General features: G+C 54.4%; 1 protein-coding gene across 5 annotated transcripts in view; it reads right to left on the reverse strand.

Annotated features, from left to right (window-relative positions):
* Positions 1-23890, reverse strand: part of LOC143170399 (protein CEPU-1) — a 367739-nt gene that overhangs the window by 13203 nt on the left and 330646 nt on the right. For all 5 annotated transcript variants that reach the window (XM_076358670.1, XM_076358667.1, XM_076358669.1 and 2 more), the window contains one exon: positions 18501-18626. In XM_076358670.1, coding sequence (XP_076214785.1) covers positions 18501-18626 — 126 coding nt within the window. The remainder of the gene's footprint in view (positions 1-18500; positions 18627-23890) is intronic.

Genomic DNA, 23890 nt, shown 5'->3' on the forward strand with positions numbered 1-23890 from the left:
AGAGCGCAAAGGGTTCAGGGTTTCAGGGTCTGGCATGCCTCGCATTGGCACCCGCTGGATTTTGGCTACAGCCCATTGACCCTGACGCACAGAGCCTGCCCCGGACCGGAATGGGATGCTTTGTGCCGGAGCTGACGCCTGCTTTTGCCCTGAGCACTATCTGGTATTACTCATGCTCAGATAACGATGACGATAGCATTAGGAAGACCGTCCCTGCTAGAGGCCCTGGCCAGATCCTGCCTCGTTAGTGCCAGCTACCACACCTCAAGAAATAAGGTGACATGAGGGATCCCCGCCCCAAGGGCACCACACTTCACGCCGGCGAAGTGGGTGACGCCAGGTGACTGGGACACCCACCGCGTCCCCCATCCCCTCCTGCACAAGGGGCTTTGCAGGAAAACCGGGTCTGTAAAGCCACTTCGCTGCTGCCTGTGCTGCCGGATCACGCTGGCGCCCGTGCTGGCCGAGGGGCGAAGGCACGGACCGAGAGTAATTGTCGAACTGCTTGGCTCCCTGGCCTCTGCATTTTTGCCTATTTATAATGGGAAGTCTCGTTGATAGTTGGACAAATCTCATTCATTAATGACTGCCAGGAATGGAAAAACAAATAGATGGGACTGAGGGAGCAGGGCTGGGGTTAGGCAAACACAATCTGTAAGTGCAGAGCTTGCTTTATAGAAAGCCACAGGGTGCCCATGTCACCGTGGCTGCTGGGGGTCCCCTCTGGGCTGGCGGGGCGCGGGAGGGACATTTATCTGCTCGCTGGGTTGCACGGGGACACAGATGCTGCTTTGGGTGAAGCTCAGCTCCCCGGGCTTAGGAGCAAGGCAAGCCCCAGCCCAGGTTTTGGATGGGGGTTATTTGTCCAATCAGTCTCACATATATCAGGCCCTTTGGGATTGCTCTCACCGCTCGCCCGAGGCTGGAGCTAGAGCAATGCAATGGGCACCCAACTGCCGCGGTCCCTGCCTCCGAAAGCACCTGGAGATCGGGGATGCTCGGGGCAGGGCTGGCCCAGGGCCCCACGGCTCCAGGAGCTCCCCCAGGGGTACCAGCCCTGCTCTGCCTGAACTGATGGTGGGAACTTTTCAAGGCTGTCTCTGCTTGAGCACAATTAGGAGCTGAAATATTGCAGGAATTAATGGGCGAGCTCTCATCTCCTCAGGAGCTAGAAAACTAGCACAGCCAGCACCCATCATTATTGTTATTAATACTGATAATATAACACAGGCCAGAAATGGAACAGCCACGGACTAGGCAAAAGCGTAATCCTTGCTCATCGGCTGAGGATGATGAATTAACCCGGTGCGAGCTGGGGAGATGGAACCAGAGCTTGAATCCACCTGCTTGGCGAGAGGGAGCCTGCATACAGACCGCCACGCGCTGTTTAGGACTTGCTCTGCCAGACCTGCAGCTCTGCGGGTCTCCATAAAAAACCTCAGGGAAGGGGAAGCGCAAGCACAAAGGAGCAAGGGGGAAAACTCAGCCCGGAGCTGCGAAATAGCCAAGACAGGCTCAACGCATAATGAATAGCCCACATCATGAGCAGAGCCGGGGAGCTCAGCGGCGTTCAGTGTAGCATTCGGGAGCCTCCAACCAGAGCGCCACGGCCGCGAGCAGCCCGAAATACAGAGGTATAGATAACCGAACGACGTCTCTCGCGTGGCACAGATAAGCCACTGTGGGTACATTAGAGAGATTGCCATCAACAAGGCAGCGGTCGGTGCCACGCGTTGCAAAGCCCCCGGCGCAGGGGAGCTTGGCCGCCACGGCGGTGGGGGGGCCGTGGAGGCGAGATCCTGGTCTGGCACGGAGCACTGAGGCAGACCCAACAGACGGCAAAGCTGCGCTTGGGGTCCCACACAGCGCGGGTGCGTGAGGTGCGGGCAGATGCCTTGCGCATCCATATTCCCACCTCCCTGCCTTTCTCCTTCCCTTGCTTCTTCTCGCTTCCCCAGCCCGACTCGTCTCCCTTCTGCCTCCTCCTACCCGTTCGCTTCCATTGAGCCTCTGACAAGATAATAACTCACCAGAAAGCGAACACATGTTCCCAAATTAATTACGTGCCACTGTCCCCCGGCTCGCCACTGCAGCCATGTTCAGGTCTCTAGGACACATCGCTTATGGCTTTCCCTGCCTGAACGCGGCCCGCGATGCCATTAAAAAAGCTTCGCCGAAGTGGGAGCGAGGCACTGCTCTCTGCCGCTGCGTCCTGCCAGCGACCCGCGGTGCACTGAGCGAGGCAAGCAGCGCGGCTACCGTCACTGCTTCTGTGCACCGTGCTAGCTCCTGAGGACCACAACCCTAATGAAGCACTCCCTGCCCCTGCTCCGAGCCACGCGCCACATCGTGCCACCCGCACGGCATGCAGCGCCCAGCAGCAATGGCGTATCTTTCATGCTGCCACGTGCCCATGCCGACTCCCCGCACCTTGGACCAAGGTGAGCCAGCCCAGCCGTCCAGGGCTGCGATATTTCCACCTCTAAAGCTCAAAGGTGCAACCTCAGCAATCGTCCCGCAATGGGTTTGATCTCTGGATGCCCGGAGTCCCAGGGCCGGTCCCGAGGTGCTACCCTGCCTGCTACGCCGTGCCGCTGCATTTTCCGGGCACCGATCCTACTAGCCAGGATCAGCCGGAGAAGGAGAATATTTTATGGAGATAATTTTATTAAAATGTTTACAACAATGCAGATATTGACATCTCACTTCAATCAATAGCACAATTTATTGTCCTTCAAGGTGAACATTAAGCCAAGCTGCCCATTAGTCAATATTTACCTCCAAGGTCTATAAATCTTTATATGGGCTTCAGTGGATGGTGACAGCAGCTGATTCCAGATAAGTAAAAGTAAGAGCGTGAAACATCGCTCCTTTTGGAGGTGAAATAGTAACTAGTTAATTACAGTCCCTACAGCGATTCTGAACTATCAATTTATGGCCACTTCTGGCAATAAAAATTAACATCGCGCAGACTCCCGGCTCCAAGTGACGCGCTAAAACCGAGAACCATATATTTCAAATGTCACTCTGATGCGGTAGTGATGGCCGTCCTATAACAGTTTATAGTAAATAAATAAAACACACAAAGGTAGTAAGAGCGAACTGTCGGTACCCGAGACCCGCTTCACCTCTCCTCCGCTGTGGCAGCGGGCGGAAAAGTGCAGGGCGGGTGATTTAGTAGCATCGCACGGGCAGCTCGGCTCCCGCTGTGCAGGGAAGGAGGTGGGGGAAGGAATCACCCCAAACCCGGGCTCTCAAAGCAGGTAGGACAGCCCTGGTGACATGGGTAAAGAAGAGCTAAGGCTGCCTCCAGCACACGCCCTGGCCGAAGATGGGGGAAGCACCTGCTTCACCTCTTATTAATCAGTATTACCCGCTCCTGATTGCTCAATTAACACATACAGAACGAAGTTCAGGCAGTTCAAAAATTCCCTTTCCCTTTTTCTTTTGATCCAGGTGAATGACACCAGTTAGGGCAGCTTCCCCTCCGCGCACCCCCTCTTTCTGACTCCCCGGTGCTGGCTTAACGCCGCCACGCTCCAGCGGAGAAAGACTGGGGGTAATTAACCTGCTGGAAATCATCCAGAGCAATCATTAAAATAATGATTTTTTTAAGATTACCCTATCGACCCAGGCAAGCACGGCATGCTCCTCTCCTCCTCTTGTGAATATTACATCCCCGTATCACAGGTTCCAGCCCATTTCCATCTGCGACCCCCCTTAGAGGAGTGATCCCTTTAGAAAGCACACCTACATGACCAGCATACGGCAGATACTGGGTACGAACCTCCTCTTCCTCATTTTTCACAAGCCTTCAGAAGAAGGGACCGTAACCCCAGAAACAGGCACGCAGCGTATCAAAGACTGCATCGTGCTTACACGGGGCCAAGTCTCTCTCTTTTTGAGGTTTCCCGACGACAAGGAAAGAAATCTCGCCTCTTACATGTTTTTCCATGTTAATTAGCATGTTTCCATGGCCTGATGTTGTGCAGAGCCCCAGGGGATGGTGCTCTCGCTGCCTGGCTTTTGCGCGGCGCTCAAGGCTGCGGGAGCTTTGCAGTAGTTCCCTCCGCTGCTGCAGCCTGGGGTCCCTCCTCATCCTCACGCCCCAGGGGCGGTAACCGGGACCAGTTGTGCCCGGTGTCACCAAAGAGAGGGGAAACATCACGTTGTCCTTACTCCTACCCTTCATTAAATTGGATTCGGCAGAACTCTCACAGCCAATTTTGCTCCGTGCCCTCGTGCGCGGCGGTACAGGCTGCGAGGGAGAGGGGTGGCCAGTGCTGACCGCTGCGCCGAGGGCTCCCAACGCACCCCAGGCAGGTGCAAGCTAAGCGATAGATCCACGCTTGCCATAAAGTCCCTCTCCTGCACTGGTATCAGTGTCCCCTCCTCCCCTGGGCTGCGGGAGCCTCTCCTCGTGCATGGCCATGCAGCACTGCGGCTTCTCTTCTCCTTGCAACTATTTTGGGCATAACGGGGAGCCGATGGTGCCTCGCGTTTCTCCTTGAGATGCGACGGAGGAGCCTCCTGGGCATGATTTTGGGCTGACATGAGCAGAGGTGAGTATTTCTGGAAGCCCCATCTCTGGCTGCCCGTGAGCACGGGGACAGGACACGGGGATTTCCACGGGCCCCCTCGGAACACAACCGCCAACTGGGAGCCATCACGAAGGCTGCGGCTCTGCAGCCTGCTGCCAAACCTCCGCTTTTTGCTGCCAGGGAAGACATTTTCTTCGACTTCTCGTGCTATTCAGAGCTCGATCTGAGACAGGACCCACCTTTGTGGCTGCGTTTGCTCAGTGCATCTACAGTCAGCCCCAGGACCATGTTTGGGGCTCACATGTCCTACAACAACTCAAATATTTAACCATTAAGTGGGCGTGTGCAGCACATCTCACTAGTCACTGGGACATGCAACTTGCAGAGACCCTCCAGATGCCACCACGTCGCCTGCCTACATTCACGGCCTATAGCCTATATTCAGCATCCACACCACGGACAGCCAAAGGATGGCACGGGGAGCCGAAACGTGCCGGGCTTCCCCGGCACAGCCACCTCGCCGCCGTGCTCTGCGTCCGGGGCCGGACCTCCCGTGCAAAGCCGTGCTGCGGCATGCCGGGGATGCCTGCCCGGTCCGCTCGCCTCGCCGGCGCTGCGCAGCACAGCCGAGTTGGTTGAGCCACCCATTAGAGCACCAATGTGAAGAGTTTTTAGCTTATAAGTCCTTGAAAGTTTCCCACTGTGACTCGTCAAACAAGATCTTTTTCACTTTTCCTCTCTTCTCCGCTAACAATATTTATACTCATTTCTTTTATTGAAATCTATCTGCCGCCCGTTCTATTAAAGCCTCCTGAGTGGCAGCTCCTATTCTCCGGGAGCCCGCAGCCCATCTATTCTCCAGACAAAGAGGTACAAGCAGTCTATCTTCTATTGTGCTTCCCGGCCTTCGGCTCTCAAATCTTCCATCTCAAAAAGGCATGTCAGAGACGCCTCCACGCAAGAGATTGGAATCCCGGGCTGCATGGGGGCTTCCTGGCGCCGGCCGGGCTCGCTGACTTCCCTCTCCGGGCGAGCATCTCTGGGGAGATGCTGCTGCGGTACCCGTGATCCCTCGGGGACGCTTCTCCCCCATCCCCTGTGCACCGCAAGTCATCCTTAAACGTGGTTCGTTGCCGTCAGGCGGCTGCTGCACACGCACGGCTCGCTGCTGCCGGGATGTTTGCACGCCTCAGACAACTTATTTGTTACCGGGAATAAAAGAGGAGCATTAAACCCTTTGTTTGCAAGAAGTAGTTCCTTGGGAAATAAAAGGATTATGGAAATTAATATTTAAAGAAACAAAACAAAACAACTCGGGGACCAACCACCCTTGAACGAGGCTCTAACTCAGGAGCAAACGAGTTGAATAAAGAATGAGCCCTTTTGTTTCGGCGCAAGGGAGAGCCGGGCTAGCTCGGCGGCAGCTCAGGGCTCGGCAAACTGGCAGCGACCATCCTCAGCCTCTCCCAGCCCCTGCCTCCTCCCGGGGTGCCGGTAAGGATCCCGAGCTCCAGGAAAAGGTCTGGACAGCACGTGCCACCGTATTAGAGCAAATTAGCAACGGTTGCAGTTCACAAAGCGCCTAAGTGGTGTCAGATCTGTAGCAAAGATGGGTGTAGGGCTCATTAGAGAGCTGCTTTTCTTAACGATACTCATGCATTATTCGTAAGCACAGAGCCAGACATCATCCTCTTCGGCCCCTGGGGTCCACCTGCTCAGAGGGCAAGGAGGTGGCCCTCGTGGTGGCACTGGGAGGGACGGATGCTCCTAGAGGAAAGGTTCGGCAGAGGCTGCGACCGGCACCGAGACACCTCCCACGCAGCTTTTCTGCCTCCTTGCAGGAACGCATGCAAAAGGCACATGAAAACCAAATATCGAGGCTCCCACAGCCTCTCCAGAGAGTTACTGATGAGACAGCATCTCCTGGCAGCTCCGTGCTCCCGCTCGAGCACTGATGCTGCTCTCGGGGCACCCGAGCCGCTCTTCCTCCCATGCTCTCTCTCGCAGCCTAGAGCCAGACCCTAATGAGCTGCCCAACAAGAAGTCCTCTCTCCTTTCTTTCCTCGCTCCTCCTTCCTCCCCACGATTTTTTCCCTGTTGCCGCTTGCAAGGTGAGAGAGGACGGCGTCGCCAGAATGAAAGATTCTCCTGCATGCCCTCTCCCAGCAGCGGCCCTAATTCATTTTTCATGGCCCCTTGCAGTGACAAAAGCCGCTGCTTCTCTCTTGTAAGTGTGCGCCATGCAATAAGTCAAAGCTGATGTGCATTTTCCCCCCGGGTGCCAAAGCTGTGCTTTTCATTTAATTTGTCCTGTTGTTTGGCTCCCAGCCTTTGACGGTGAGTTCCTTTGGAGAGGCGGCAAGGTAGGGCCCCATACGCACGGAGGGGCTGCCTGACAGATGGGGTACAGTGGGTAGTGTTTAAATAATTTGCTGCAATGATACCAAGATGTTGGAGAGTGACAGATGCTGCCGGAGAAAATCGCTCAGACAAACACATGCATCCTGTTTGCGGGAGCGCTGCTCCTCGATTAAATCCTGTTGCAACTTGGCTTTCCTGGAGTCCATCCCATTTCTGGCAGCTTTCTCGCTGTCTCTAGGAGAAGCTGTAGTAGTGCACAAGGCTTGGCGAGGAGAGATAACACCAAGAAATGAGGTGCTCCTGCCTGCTATTTGCAGGACTTCTTGCAAAGCACCCCCCAAAAAATACCCAGCTAGGATACTGATGGCGAGATCCACCGCATCCCCTCCCAACCACGTGCCCCTGCGTGCAACCGGCATTGCTCTGCAGGCGAGAGCGTCCCCGTCCCCAGCCAAACTCGAGGAGCCCCGCTTTCCTCCGGATTTGTCTGAAAAACAGCTGCTGGCAGCCAGGCCCGTAGGGTCCCCTCTGGCTGCAAATTTAAACCCAAAGGCTTTCTCCGTAGGACAAGCTCTTAAGAAGCAATCGCGATCCAAAGCGTTAAATGGCTGTAACCTCAGTTAAGCTGTATTTCAGCCGCATTAAGAAAATATCCCTAGGATGGGAAGCAAGTGGCATAACGGCATTAGAGTGAAAAAATAAGCATCAAGTGCCGGCTAAATCCATCCCCAGCCCTGGCAAGAAGTCACAGGGATCTGGGAAACTTTCCCTTCGCCCTGCGTATCCCTGCACGTGGCTCCCAGCAAGCCCAGATGCGGCTTTCTGCAGATGGGGCGTATTTTCCTTCCCTCCTCTTCCCCTGGGACCCCCTGACTCCTCTTCACCCCCCAGAACTGTCTGAATCACGGCAGGGTGAAGCTCGCTGTCTCCTCTCCCTCATCTTTAGCCCATCTTTATTTTTTCAGACACGCTATTTTCCAGCCCAGTGGCCTTGCTCTGTCCCTCGTGTTTTATGGTACTGATGTCTCCATTTCTGGAGGATCATTCACAATATTGCGGCTTATTGAGAGGAGCTGGGGAAATACATGGGTGGCGAGATGGATGGGCTCGGCATGGCGAGGATGCTGTGAGCCTGGGGTGGGGAGATGGGGAGCGGGGGGCCGTGCCAGGAATTGCAGGGACGGGTGACGCTGGCCTCCGGGCACTGGGAGGGACTTGGAACAGGGGGACCGGAGACGGGGCTGAGCCCCCTTGCTCGAGCCCATCGTGCCCTCTCTAGGCCTCCTGTGAAGGTATCGGCCCCGCTACAGGCGCCGGGAGGGCAGCGAGAGGCATTGCTCTGCAAGGGAAAAGCCATTTTAAATAACAGCAGTGTATCACAGGAAGGGGAAAAACCCATGGGCTACGGCATTGCTCCAGCTTTAAATTATACTGTAGGAGGATAAAAATACAAGAGAGGAAGACAGAGAGAGAGACCAGGAGGAAAAAGAATTGCCATTGTTTTACCAAGCAGATGGGAAAGTTCAGGGGATCAGAAAAAGACTATTATTATCTTGACTCGACCGAGAGAAGATGGGAAAGGAACAGGCATTTTTTTCCCCCGCAGTGAGGAATGCTGTGGCAGAAGTCATTTCAGCAAAGAGTCAGAAGGAAACGGTGCCATCGGCTCCGGGCAGTGCCTGAGTTATCCCCGCAGCCTGGGCACACCACCGGGATTTGGCTTTTTGTCCCCTCCCCCCTGGCAGCGACACCGCATCGCGCACGGCTATTGCAAGGACGGGACGGTGGGGGCAGGGGAGGGGTAACCGGGGCGCACGTCCCTCACCGCCTCCAGCTGCGGCAAGGTGCCAGCTGTGCCACCAGATGTGCCCGCTGCCAGTGGCACTGCAGCTGTGGGCACCCCTCCGTGGCACCACCGGCCCCGGCTGCCTGCCCAGCCTCGGTGGCAGGACCACCTGCCCCAACTACGCAAAATCCTGCTGCCCTGCCCCAGCGCGACCGTTCGTTTTGCTACAAACCATTAAAGAATACACTAAATACACAACAAACCTCCCCACTTCTCCCGCTGGACATGTAACCACATGCAGAACACGATTTTTCCCCCCCACCTCCAACTTATGTGACAAGCCCTTTTCCTGCATGTGCAACGGTGCCTGCAGCTCCGGGGCTATTCACTGCTGTTCTTTAGCTTGGTACCGGGCAGCCAAGCAGCTCCGGCTCGCAAGCACGTTTCAGCTCCTTGCCCATACGAGCGCAGCAGCGCTTCTCAGCCTCACCAGAGACAAGGAAACTCTCTTTCTACCGATGTTCAGGCTAGGGGAAGGGCACAGCCCCAAAGCCTGCGGCACTGGCCAAGCACAGACACCAACAACTGATTTACAAACCGGAGCAGACACTGGTGCAACATCTTCCCTGCCAAGTATCAAGGTCGTGGGACAGGGAAACGAGGAGGTGGAGTGCAGATCTGCTCCGTCGGAGCATCCTTCGCCCGCCAACATCCCTCCTTGCAGCCGGTCTCTTTGCCACTCTCCAACTTTTCTCCCTTCCCCTCCAGCATATTTTGCATGGTTTCTTTCTCTCCTTCCCCTTTCCCCTTTCCTCCCTCCACCGCGCGGTCCTTCCCTCGCTCCCAAGACCTCGCCTTGCCACCTTTCCTTCTCTGCACCCACGTCTCTCCCGCGCCCCTGGGACACGGAGAGGGGCTGGCAACCTGCCCTGCCTAATCCTGCGGCTACCGACTCCTCGGGCACTTAATATTCACGACAGAGAGAAACATTTCACGGCGAATTGGACGCACATTCAACTGGAAATGGAAATTTTATGACTCTTCTCACTCTGCGCCGCAGATTACACCAGCTGAGAAAACATGGAAGCAAATGAACAACCTGTGAACTGTAAAGTATATTAATAATGAAATCACAGCCAGGGAAATGAAGGCTTTATTCTGTTTATATTCTGCTCCATTAATGGAGAGCGCTCGCGCTAGCTCCACCCCATTAGCCGGCAATCTGCACCGAGGAAGAGCGCAAGGATGGCAGAGGAATGGCGGCGGGGAGCGGAGCGGGGACAAAAAACCTCCTTCCCACCGGGGCAAGTTTCACAAGGGCAGGAGTTCGGCTCAGAGCACTTCTTTGCGCTGCCTCCACCGACGGACGGTGCGGGCAGGCGAACGTGGGGGATGTCTTTGGCCTCGGTGCCCTGTCCCGTGCAAGCTCGGCGAGCAGAGCAGATATTGCAAGAGGAGGAAGGGAGCAGAACGCAATGCTGGGAAGAAGAGGAGCGCGAATTCAGGGGAAAAATCAGCTCCAACACCACCAGAAGCCCCCCAGCAAGGTGCCGGCGCCAGGAAAATCATCCACGCGCAGCCTCGCGGCAGAGCCGCGCTTCCTCCCTGTGCTGCTCATTCCCGTGGCCCGCCTGCTGGGGTTTGAGCATCTCCACCACCTCTCCAGGCATCCTTCCCACCCCTCGTCACGATGTCCCGTCCCTCCGGGGATGGACCTACCCCACTTGCGCACCCGCAGCCCCGAGGCCACGCTGATGGTTGCGGAAGAGCGGCGGCAGACCGAGTCGGGCTAGCAGGGTTTGGGCAAATAAATATTTCAGTGCTATTCCCCCACAGCCAGCCCTGCCCTTGGCTCGGCAGACCTGGACCACACATGAGGTAGCCCAGCCGGGCTCTCTCCTCCCCGAAAACAACTGCGGCGGCTTATGTAAAGCACATCACGGGAGCTAAAAATGAGCCGGAGACGAGTTTTCTATAGCTGAAGCGACCTGGTGTTGACAGAATGGGGACGCGTTTCCACAGCTCAGATTTTTATAATAATACCTCGGGGGAGTCTCTGGCAAAGTTTGGCCCAAATATAATTAGTTTGCACAGCTATTAGGGGCTGATAAAAGGTTTTAATTTGTGTGGAGATCTCTCGAATCTCAGACACTCCCGTCCCTTGCTCTTCCCCACGCCAGCTGAATGAAAGGCGAGTCCCAGGCAGGGAGCGAGCCGCCGACACAAAGCCACACATTTACCGGGGAAGGAGGGAGCTGCGCTGAGCGCTGAAGAAGAGACAGAAAATCCGGCAAGCTGACACCGGCGGCGTGTTGGGTTTTGTCCGCCTCATCCCACCACACCAAAGAAATAACTAACATGCCCCCTTCTTCCCACGGTTAGCCGAGGCACCGCTGGGGATGGAGAAAAGCCACCGGCGCGGGGCGATGCTGCCGGTGGTGTGAAAATCGCTGTCTCTGCACAAAGCCGGAGCACGGGATGGTCGGGTGGGGGGCGGCGAGGGCGTTATCCCAGGCAACGGGAGTGAACAGAAACTCCCCCCGCTGCCCGAACCTGGTCCCGCCACCGCTTCGCGCACGCAGGGCGGATGGGATTGTCATGCAAATGTCGGCTCCGGAGTAAGAAAAAGAAATCTCCGATATTCTTATTACGGGGTGCCAGCTGCCTCGCGCCGGGCACGGCAGCGGCACCGATCGGGAACGTTTGTAACACTGCGGCGGCTCTCGCCCTTGCAGGAAAGGCAGCCAGCAACCGACGGGATGAGCTGAAGGGTAAAACATGGGGGCGCAGGCAGAGCTGCCTGCTTTTGCCCCCCAGGAGGGCAGCAACCAGCAGCACCGCTGCTCCACGAGAGCGACTGGCCCACCTGCTTCCCCAGGCTGAGATAAGGAGTTGAGCATGCTCTGCCTCTGGCAAGGAGGGAAAGCGTGACATTGCAAAGCTATGTTTAGGGAATATGCTGAAGCAGAGAGGGTTTTTTTTTCCTCCTTTTCTTAAGGGAAAGACATTGCCTCATTTGTAGCTGGTAGGGGTCTTGTTATTTTTGTACCAAGATGCATATTTTAAAGGCAGCTATGCCAAATATGCAAACAAATCAGCTCATAGAGTTCATTTCCACCATGCGGGGAATCAAAAATATTACTTTTATATATAGACACGTACAAGTACATAATCTCCCATTGCTTCGAAAAAGCAGGAGGAACCGGGGCACATCAGTGGAAGGGAAATGCTAAAAGGAGCTACCCACAACCAAGCACTTAGCACATGGCACGCTAACCGTGTTTAAGTCACTCCTTGAGCAAAGCAAACCCTGGAGCCCATGATGAAATGCTGCCGCATCCTGGCTCCTGCTGGGCCAGATCCTGCTCCCACGGGAGCCGACGGGGAAGCTGCTGGCACTCAAAGGGCTAAATATTCACCCTGCTCCTGGCAGGATCCCGTTGCTGCTCGCAGCACGTGTCCACATGCTTTGCAAGCAACCCCTGGCAATGCCAACTGCCAGCTTCTCCTTCACCACGACCATGCACAGAACTAGCGTCCATCTCAAAGTCCTGCTTCTCCAAGAGCGCCGCAACCTATTTATTTGCACCGCACGCGGCACAAATGGAGCTGGGCCACTGGTGACCCTTTGCCCGGCCGATCTGTCCGGCGCGCGCTGATTAAGCGCACATCAAAACCGGTGGCAGATTTACAGGTTAACAATGATTTAGTGGAGTGCACCGCAGCCAAATTAATGCCGGCTATAATGTAGTTTACCTCATTAAACAATGCACACCAAGATCCTGTCTGTTGTAAAACAATTGGTCTCTGAAGCCTAGTGTTCATCTTCCAGGGTTGCTGGGAGATAATAAATGGGTAATATTCCGGCGATAATGGTAATGGAGTCACGGCTCAAAGCTAATATTATGGCAAAGCAGTAATTATTTCAACAGTAAACAAGGGGACGGTTGAGCTGCCGACAGGATTGGAGCCGGTTGAAATGCTTCAGTTAATTTAGCTGGAGCCCAGGCCCGCAACTGCCTCCTGGAAGGAGGACGGGGTGCTCGGCCACCGAATGAGTCAGACGAGCCCCCGTGAGACACTGGGCCACCACGAGACCGGGGGGACGCACGCAACGAGGTGAGATGGGACATCACGGATGGCACAGTGACCAACCCAACGCTGCAGCTCAGGGATGGCTCTGTGCTCCATCACACGGCCACGGTAGGAGGACTCACGTCCCTTCTTTGAGACACCGCATGTGTTGGCTCACACAACATCTCCCTCAACCCTTCTTCCTCAAGAGGGGCTCAAACCCCTCATTTCTGCAAGGCACTACAAGCTTTGGTTGGCTCTTTGGTATGTGTTCAGCCCAAGGCAATGCAGACAAACCCCTCCTGAGGCCTAAACACCGAGAAGAGAGGTGAGGCAGGTGCTTGGCCTCCTCCAAAACCACCCGAACCCTCAACAGGAGACAGTGCAGAAATACGAGACCCAGGATGAACACAGAAGCAGCCTTACACAAACCATCTGCTCACTCCGAGAGAGATTTCCCTGTTAAAAGGACCAGCAGAGAGCACGACTCTCTGGTCTAAAGTTAATTAGGTGACTTGAGGCAGGGTTAAAGGGAGCAATGCTGCGGGACGCTGAGCTTGATCGCTGCGAGGGACAAGGCAGCACAGAAGCAGGTGGAGATTTTCCCGCCCAAGTGGATCCCCCTTCTCTCGGTGCCTCCGGGCTGGGCTTCAGATCTGATGTCTGACCTACAAATATCCCCTGCCTCCTGTCCAGAAAGGATCCTGGAAAGATGAAGGACAGCAAGCGATGTGCTTAATGGACAAACCTCTGAGAGGGGAGGACGTGTCCCCTTCCCAGGGACAAGCAACTCTTCAAGCTGGATTTTTTCTGCAGTCGCTTGTCCTCTTGTTTTAAGTCCCGCCAAGAGCCAGAGAGAATCAATATATCCAAGTATACCGGACTTCTCCCAGAGTCCCTTCGCTGGTTTGCTGCTGATGTATAGACAGATGATCTCATGAGACCTCTGCCACATTAGGCCACCATGTCTCATCTATCTTAAGTGCATATATGAGCTGTGATTACTACAGCGTCTGAGCGCCTCATGTCTTGAATGTATTTATCCTCCCATCGGTCCTTCGAGACAAGGGACTGCTATTGTACCTCTTCCAGGGAGGACGCGGAGGGCGACGGAGGTTAAACGGACTGATCACTGAGGATATCCGGGCAGCAGCAATGTCGGGACCCTCCGAGCATCTCCCCTGTCTCATGCCTCTGCCTTGCGAAGCACCCAGGCGGCACCTACCCCACAAATCACAGCTCAGACTCAGCTCAGGACTCCGGCTCTGCAGGGGATCGAGCTTTCAGTGCCGAGCCTAATCCTGAGATTAATGAGGGATTCCCTCTATAAAGACCTCTCTATCAGACCTCTTACGAGCAAATACACCATCAAGCCAAACCGTAATATTTTCCTACCCTGGCAGCCGCTGTCTTAAGCCTTACACTAGAATCCATCACACTACAGCAATAATCAAAAAGCAATTAGACAAAACCAGGGCAGAAAAGTCCATCAAGGGTCATTAAGGATGACGACTTCGATGCAGCCTCTGGCTCAGGACATCCGCGCAACGGCAGACCGGTGCCGGCCAGGCAGATGTGCCAGCAAAGGTATCTGCGTGCACACATCTAGTTTTTACACCCTTTCCTTGTGTCCCTGGCCCCGTCACAGCAGGATAACCACGCTTGCCCTCTGACTAAAGCACCCTCGTTATCATTACTCCTAAGCCATGCCTGCTTCTCCTGGACAGAGGCTGCCGAGCCCTCATCCCTCCTGGGAGAGCCCTCACGGCAATTCCTCAGCACATTTCCTGAGCTGAACAGGAGGTGCGACGAGACCCGTGTCTGCAGCATGGATAAATATCCCCCGGTTAGCTCAACACGGTGCTGCTTGCTCTGCTAGCGAGCAGCCCTGAATGCTTCAGCGTCACCCTGTGCCTGGCAGCTCAGGATGCCACGCTTTTTCCTAGCCAAGAAATTCCAGCCTTCGTCCGTCGAGAGATGAAAACCAGCCTGACAACATGGCAATCGCCATGACAACATCAGAGTTACCCCCAAAAATAAAGAGCCCAGTAACTATGGAAACACCTGAGTGGCCAAAACCAGAGTATTAACTAGACGACCTCTCCACAGTTTACAGATGGCATCGGCACCGCGAGGCTAGGGACCGTAATACACCCGAAGCCTTCGAAACAAACAGATGCTCGGCACTTATGGGTGCAAACACGAATGTGCGTGGGCACACACAACACTGCCTTTCGGACCCCAGTGTCCAAGTCCCCTGCACAACCTACATCTCCTCTGGAAAGATGCTGCTGCCTTCACGCTGGATGTTATATCCCGACCATGGTTATCTACGTCCTTCTCTCCCTCTTTGCCCTCCTCCCTCCCTTCACCCTGCTGAGGACCCCTCTCTTGACTACCGTCCTAATGGTCTTGACACCGCAGGGGTGCCAAGGGGGGATGGAGCCGCCCCATCGCATGCCAGAGCTGGCTTCCCGGTATGGTTTCGGTGAGCTGCAATTTTGAAGCCCCGGTGCCCGGCAGCTCCAGTGGCAGTCGTGCTGTCAGCTGGAGCGCCCCAGCCCAGGGCAGAGCCCTAATGCAGTTAAGTCTCCTCCGCTGAGGCAGAAGAAGCTGTGACTACACCATCTCCCCTTCTTTTTCCACCTCAACCTGTTCAGCTGCATTAATAGGAGTTGCCGTGGGTTAGTACAACATTACTGGAAGAAGAAATAAAAAAGGACAGAGAGGGGTGAGGCAGAGGGACAGAAGACAGGCTGTAACACATCTTGGTTGGACTGGCCACAGGTTCACAAAACCCTTCACCAGAGCCGGTATATCCTGCTTTTGCTCACGGCAGGAGGATGAGGATGGGCACAGGTAGGGCCAGCCACCGCGCAAGGCTCTGAGCGGTGATGGGCCAGCACTCGTGCGATTCACTAGCAGAAAACTCTCTTGCTCAGGTTCACTCAGCTCTTGAGTTATACAGCAAAAATGCTCTCCTCCTCCCGGCTGCATGGAACTCTTCCAGCCCCCAAACCAAACAGAGCCTCAAAAACAGGTTTAACAGCTCCCATAACGTGGCAGCAACTGCAGATGTGAAAATTCAGCAGAGCTTACCAGACCAAGCCGCTAAATGCATGTTGCACCAGACCAGAGCAATGCACGGGTGAGAAAACAGCCGAGCGGTCAAGGGAGCTGGGAGCGGCTGGAAAAGAGTCTCGAGTGAGATCAGTCACTGGGGAGCCAGGCTGCTCTTGGCGTAAATCCTCTGAAGGACCCAACCGCACGCTCCCCCAGTGAGCAAACATTCTTATTTGCTCCATTTCCCACCAAGAGCCACACAGTAGGCTCACAGCTGCCAAGAAAATAATGAAGCCCGTGAAGTGCCTTTGCACAGAGGAGCACTCGCCAGCGTAAGCATGGGGACCGGCTCCTTCAGCTACCGGTCTGCCCGTGCCTGGCACAGACAGCGCTATCAAAGCCTCTCCCCAGTGACATTGCTGAGAGCCGCTCACCCATCCGCTCTGTAAACCCTTAAATTACGCACCAGCTTTCCCTTAACCAATTCTCCCTGGTCCCTTTTCTCCACCACTCCAAATGAGACGGAGAAAGACGGCGAGAAGGAACAGGAGGCGGCTTGCTCAAGACTTCCTCGGGAATGAGCAGCAAGGCAGACCTACAACTGCGAGAGGGGCTGGCAGCTAGCTTTGGGTCCCCGCTCACTCCTGGCTCTCCAAATCAGAGTATATCCTACTAGGGAAAGGGTTACCGTCTCAGCATCTGCTATAGCACCTCTGTGCACCTGCCCTGGCTCTTATTCCAGTCCCCACGCTTCCAATCCTCGTCTCTCCTATGTGCGCTGAATACAAAATGGAGAAGTAGAGGTCCCCCTTGGTGGCTTGGCAGACCCAGAGAGAGAAACAGAGGAGCTGCCTACGGAGACGGGCAGCCACCGAAGTTGTCTCGGGCCACCTCTGGGCTCAGCACCCTCCATCAGCAGGAGGCCAGACTTAAGTAAATCTCTGTGATCATTTGTTCCCTTTGAGTTTTGAAAGCAGAATGCCTAATCATGGCCAAAATCAGGTAAGAGCTGCTGCTGCAAATTACACAGCGCCACAGGTAATTTCTGATTAGCTCACTCTTCCTCTCCTGGTGCATCCTCAGTTTCCATAGCAGCTAAGTCCTAAGTAAAATGGAAACATCTGGTTCAAGCGCAGGTAAAGATTCCCTGGGGAAAGAAACCTGCTGGATGGCAGCAAACACAGAAAATAGCCCTCGCAAAAGACAGAGGCATCGTAAGCCGGGAGCCTGGTTAGGAAAGGATGGATGGCCTGCAGGAGAAGGCAGCGAGGGGCACAGGAGTGGGAGAGGAGGGTCCTGGAGAAGCAGGAGGGGATGCGGGAAGGAGAGCGGGCCTGCGGGGAAAACAAGATGCATGTGAAAAACAGGCAGCGAGGAGGTTGAGCAAGACAAAAAGACATTGTCAGGGTAGACAAGGGGAAGAGGAGAAAGAAGAAAAGGCTTCAAGGTGGGAGCACATGGACTGCCTCAACCATAAATGCCGCCTGACGGTGACAGATACAGTGACAGCAACTTCGATGCTGTGGATAGACGCTTGGGGCCGGAGAGGAGCACACGGATCTGCGCCCTGCATTTCATCACTTATCCGACATCACAGACCCCGACCGAAGGCCACCGTCTCTGCGGCACGACCACCTAAAGCGGATAAGCCAACACGTGCACCGTAGGGGAATGGTTTCTACAGAGGCTTCTGTCAAGGGAAGGGGCTGAGATGCCGCCGACTCAGCTCGCTCTCTGCCTGGGCTATGGAGAGCGATGGATCTGGCCCAGCAGTTTGCTACAGCGCAGACAAATAGTAAAAAATCAAGGGAGCTGCACCGAGACACCGCAGCCGTCGTCAGGCAGCTGAATAGAGAGCGCAGACGCAGCGCCATCCATCGCTGCCGCCGCTGCATCGTCTCCTTCGGCTGCCGGACAGCCCGGCTGGGGCGTCCCTGAGGAGAACTTGAGGCAAATGTCTGGGACAACAGCCCACGTTGGTAAAACCTCAGGGGAAAAATGACTGAGGTTGAATGAAGGGCTTAGACAGGATCAGAGGATCAGAGCCAGGCACTGCCCCTTGGCCGGATTGCTCATCCCACCCAAAGCCCCCCAGATCTCACCCCCAGCTCACCGGCAAGGACCTCGCAGCCACCTGGGACTAACAGGGCAGCAAAACGCAAAGCAAATGCCAAAAAGCAGCTGGGAAACGGTTTTGAAATAATATGCTCCCGAACGGGCACGTATGGGAATTTGCTTCCCAGCAGTCACACCCACACAGTTCTGCTCAGGTTTTGCTTACCAATTAACAAGGCCACCAATTAATGCTTTGTGTGTTTTCCTGCTCATTTGCACTATTTACAGTCCTCCTTTGAAGCAACATGCGAGAATTCCCCGAAAACTTTTCAAAATAGGGCCGGACAAGCACATGCAATCCCTAAGCATGACAACCCCAACCTGGTACCTACTGCCAGTCCTCCACACGAGCAAAACCATAAGCTCCTCTCCCAGACCACCAAGATGGATGTTTCTCCACCAGAGTCATCAACTCCTGCATTAAGTCACGTCTTTTCGGTGCACATCACCTTCTCTTTGCAACTGAAGCACCACGTGAACCAGCCAACGACGCCTCCCCAGCCGCTCGCAAATGGCGCTGTGCCCTTCCTGGAATATTTCTGGTAACATTCGGCTCTTACCTTTGGGCGAGATGTGTCTCCAGGTGATTGTTGGATCTGGCCTGCCCGTGGCTATGCAGGTGAGGCTGACGTTGCCGCCCTCGTTGATGGAGATGTCAGAAGAGATCTCGGTGATTTTCGGAGACACTGCAATGACACAAAGAGGGAAATGAAAATGCAACTGGGTCTGCTCCGACTCAAACCTCAAAATGTGGGTGAAGGAGGCTGAATTTCCTTCCTCCCTCCACCTCGACAAGCTATGCAGTAGCCCATCAGTCTCATCTGACTTGACAGGAACACAGAGGGGAAAGGGGGGACAGAGAAGACAGGGTTGAAGTGGGAAGAAACTGTAGCCAGAGGGCATTCAGTCATTTTAGGGAGGCTCGAGACAGCTCCTCCTCAGCACCTCCGTGGTGTGCGAGATGGTACTTCTTCCCCACCCCGCTTCCAGTACCCATCCTGTCCTCCCAGCCATGAAGAACCCTTTCCAGCAGAGCTGCATCCCACCGAGAAAACACCATCCACCCCCTTCAAACTCCCTCAAAGGCAGCAGTCGCTCCTGGCGCAACAAGAGCACCCAAAGCATGCACATGGCTTGCAGCTCTTTCTGCAGCCTTGCAGGCTCTCTGTCATGCCCTTGCAACCAGAAAAGCACCAAGAGGAGCTGGGCCTGAAGACGACAAGTCTACTGAGGAGCCTCTGAGGTCTACCACCGTGCAAAGGAAGGGAAATTCGATCGGGATGAAAGCCATCCCACTGCGTTGGCGCCGCCATCACGAACACTCAGGAGCAGGTCAGATACAAGGGGCCCAGACCCAAAGAGAGGACATACATACAGGACAGAGGGTGATAAGAAGGGGAAGGGATGAGGAGCAAGCAGGGAGCGCTCAGCCCCTGCTGCTGCGTGAGCGGAGGACGCGATGCGGGTGCCAGGGAGGGCTGGGGTTTCTACGAGCTCTACGGCAGGGCTGTACGAGAAAAACGATTGGCTGCTGTTATCAGCCTGCACCTGCAGAACATAATAAAGACCATCACCTTCCTCGGCTTATTTTTTTTCAGGCCATTCTCCGGAGCCTAGCAGCGGATTGGCACCCCACTGCGGCGCTTTGCAGGAGAGTCACAAATCACTTGCAAAGCATCCTGCTCCTTCCACCCTCCCTGGGCGAGCCCCGTTCATCGACCCCGCTTGAAGCTGCAGCCCCGACCATTGCAACACCCCTATTCCTTGGACCGCACTCCTCAGCACCCCTTCCCTGCATCTCCCCGCCTCCCACACCTTCCCGGGGCTGCGCCGAGCCGGAATGACTGCAATGGCCTTGCACGCATTGCCTCTGCTGTGCAGGTAAGTAATTTATTGATCCGTAAAGCACTCCAAGATGCTCTGGAAGGGATTATGTCATGCCAGTGCCGTGCAATAAAATAAAAAATGATGGATTTTTTGTGAACATGAGGGTGATTTAGGGTTTGTAGTTGGAAGTGTAGTTAAAGTACATTTTAAGTGGAAATCAAGGTGGGTAATGAATTATTCTCTGTTTTGAAGGGCTTCTGGGAGTTCATTTTTTTGCTGCTCTGGGCACGACGGCTAATCTGCTAATCATGCACCGGAGGACAACTATGGATCAGACGCTTCCAGAACAGTGGGGGCTCTGGGGCAGGACAGTGGAGGGCATGAAGATGACATCGAAAGAAATATTAATATGCATCAGTGTCATTAAGCCCAGCGTAAAGGGACAGCACGTGCCTCCTGGGACCACCCAGGAGCTGGGAGATGCTCTGCCAATAGCCACGTAGTCCATTGAGGAGATGCAATTACTTCCAACGGCGCTACGATTGCCCCACCGCGTTCCTGGCGAGGCTGGGACCGCCAGCCAGGAAACCCATGTGTGCTTTAAAAAGACCGAGCTTACGGTCTGGACAACAAAAATAGGCCAAGGAGGTATTACGGTTGCCATTTCAGAGAGGTGGAAAGAGACAAGTGGAGGCACAGTGAATTGCCCACCATCGCCTGGGAAGAGGCAATAGCTTCCAGCTGTAAGTCCCGACAAAACTAGAGCAGTATCTATCATCTTCAATGCGATGCTTGCTAAATCTCACAGGAACCTTTCTGATGTTTTTAACTACTGAATCCACATCAACCCATTTCAGCTTGTTTTGCAGAGCTCACCGAGACTTAAAAAAAAATCAAGTCAGACTTGGCACCGCGGCTCTGGTACCGCACGCATGGATTTGCACCCAGCCAGGAGAGAGACAAAAATCCGTAATCAAATCAACTGACCAGATTCTAAAACATAATTACAACAAATTAAACTTGGATTTCCCGAAACACGAGCGTTACATCCTCCTCCTCAGCAATACAGCAGGAGATTTAAATCTTGCTCAGACCAGGCAGAGGGGGAGAGATGATTGCGTTGCTGCTTGGCTGGGCAACGGGAGACTTTGCAGCTCTCTCTGACAAGTGCAAAAGCAGCTCGAGCCGCTCGTGCGCCGGGGAAAAAGCCCACCATGCCCCGGCGAGCTCAGGACATGCTCGGGGAGAGGCAATTTACTGCGGCCCACCTGGGATGAGATGAGGCAGGAATGGCTGGGAAGTAAACCAGACCGACTTCAGCAAAGTCGTTAGCTAACCCTTAGATTAAATGTGCAGCGGTAGGATTTAACACGACAGTTATTGTGTGCTAACTAAATGTTTGAATAATTAACCACACAAACTATTTAAAATGCCTTTTTAGAGACTGAACAGGTATGTTGCAAGGCTTCTACCACACTAGGGAGGGAAACCTTAATAAACAGGTGATCGCAAGTATATATTTAATATTATTTAATGGTCACCGGTGCTCCCGTTCCCTCTGCATTAAAGCGCTTTCACCGTCAGTTGGCATTTCTGCAGCAATGGGGCAGATGAGAAATTTCTTAGGCTGAATGCAGGATGCAGATGGAGCTGTGCCCCTATGGGAATGAATAAATAAATAAAGCTAAATAAATGCAGGCTTCCCAGGCGGGAACCCTCTCCTTGCGGGCAGTCCTTTTGTGTTCAGCATCTCTCTTGCTCAGGAGTGATTAAACATGGCAGTGTTGGCCAAGCTGCTCCAGTTACACAGTGCAGATTTCCCCAGAGACAGGCTGGTGTTTTATCGATCTGACGACTTCTGTTTTTTCCCTACCCTTGCCATGATGATGGGAAAGGTCTCTGGGCTGCTCTCAGCCACTGCAGCCCTCCGCAGGTGCCCAGGGCATGCCCTCAGTTTGCCTGGGCTTGGCACTCGCTCGCACATGCGGAGTCTCCGGGACAGAAAGCAGCTTGCTTAAATATTTAACCAAACCATATGGTGCGTTACACGTTTGAGGGTGTTCAGTCAGGTGATATACGTCTTTACGGATCCAAGCATATGCACTTGCCTACACAGATATATTCCCTGGTGCACAGACACCCTCCTGCCACCGGCACTGACTATATCCCCGCTATGCTTTCACCTCCAAACACCCGTCCCAGAGCCAACACAGGTGCAAAAGCTCACGCATCCCATGCACGTACCCCTTGGCCCTGCTATCTCCTATCATCGTTGCTTCCCCATCCATCTTCCCTGCATGCAATGGCCGTGCTGCTGCCCGTGCTTTCCTCTCCCCGACACTGCGTCCCCACCGCTGTCTCCTGATGTACCCCTTGGCGTGACTGGGCTCCCTGGGCACCCCAAATTTTAGCCACGCATCAGGCAAGAAGCAAGGAGACCCCTGAGTATTAGGGGAGCGTGAATCTCGAGCAACCTCTCCACCAGAGACAGGGAAGGAGACCGCAGATGAGCCTCACCAAGGTGGGTGTCTGCAAGGAGTAATTGCATTTTTTGCCTTAACCACCTCCTTTCTACCCAGTTTTGGGAGCCAAGCAAGTAGGGCAGAAATACACGTGTGACCTTTCCAGACCTGCAAATCCCTTCTTGTGCAGGAGCCGGGCAGAGCGGGTGCTTGCCCCAGCAAAGCGCTCTGCACTGTGGAGGACTCGCAGCCCCCAGCAGCAGCCTGTGAGCGAGCAGGCTCTCCCGGTAAACCTAGCAGCGCCTTGCTTCCCCCTCATAAAACATGCAAACCTCCATCTTCCAGCACGAGCAACATCTGCTCCAGATCAAAGGAAACCACAAAGAACAACTATAAAAGCGTCTCAAAGAAAGAAAAAGAGGGAGATTCAGACTTGCGTTCTGCAGGCGATCTGTGATGTGCACTGGCAGCTTCCTGAACATCAGGCTGCTGCTGCTGCTCCTGCTTTTAATAGCAGCCTCTTACCGCTGTCACCCACAGACTTCCCTGTGTTTTGCAGAGCGCTGCTACCATCGGTCCTGCCTCTGCGACTCGGCGAGCGAGAGCCCTGGGTGCCCCAGCCCTGCTCGCAGCGATGCTACGAGCTGGACCGAGCCCGCACTCCCATGCCAACAATGGAGGGGTCCGCCGAGGCCAGCTGGGACTGGGTGCTGGGCAGGGACCCCAATATCGGGCTCCCCATCCAACTGCTCCAGGCTGCAGCCAGAGCAGTGTCCACTTCTCTGGCAGCAGCCGCAGGGTCGGCAGAAGGTACGGCGCTCCGGCTGCCGCAGTGCCAGGAACCTCCATTGTACCTTCTCCCTCTTTTGTGTTCAAAACCTTTCTGCTTTTTAAGGCAGAGAGCAAACTGAGAGACCTGCGCCTTCAATTAGAGGTGTATTATGATGGGCTTTTAAATCAGTTTGTGCCACTCTAACACAACCATAATTAAGAGAAAAGCAGAGAGGGCTTCATCCTTCTGTCATATCAACACAGCTCAGGAGCTGTATTGAAGTCCACGGGGTGCAAGGAAGGGCAAACACAGCCTTAGAGCCTGCTTCCAGCTGCCTTGCTCGGTCACGTAGGCTTGTACACAAAAACCTGACAATTACAGGCGCTGATCCTGCCCCCCGGGGCTGCTTCTGCCCTGGGTTTGCACAATCACCCCACAATTTCCCCGCCGGCGTGCCGGGTTCGGCTCGGCTTTGCCGAGGGACCGAGTCCCCTCTGCGCAAACCTGGCAGCAGCCAAAGACGTGAAGAAAGCAGCCTGGAAATGAAGAGGACATACGTAACGACCTTAATAAGCAATTAATAAATAACTAATGGCAATTGCTCGTTTTAAAGCAAGGCGTAATGAGATGTGTCATACGGCACCAAGATGTGTCTAAATGATTTCCCAAGTAGATAACGGCTCCTGTTGCAGCAAAGCTCTCCCGAGCTTGGAGGACACAAAATTTTTTATGCCCGTCTCTGCAGCAGGTTATACGGCATGGCATCGTAATAAGTCAGAGGAGGAGGGGGGAAACAAGACGTTTCCAATCATTCATTAGTAAAGTATTTGTGAATACGGGTATAATTCACCGCATAAACAGCAGGGTTTCCGCAGACAAACTTTATAGC

This window comes from Aptenodytes patagonicus, chromosome 23 (assembly GCF_965638725.1).
Source record: "Aptenodytes patagonicus chromosome 23, bAptPat1.pri.cur, whole genome shotgun sequence".
Classification (NCBI taxonomy): Eukaryota; Metazoa; Chordata; class Aves; order Sphenisciformes; family Spheniscidae; genus Aptenodytes; species Aptenodytes patagonicus.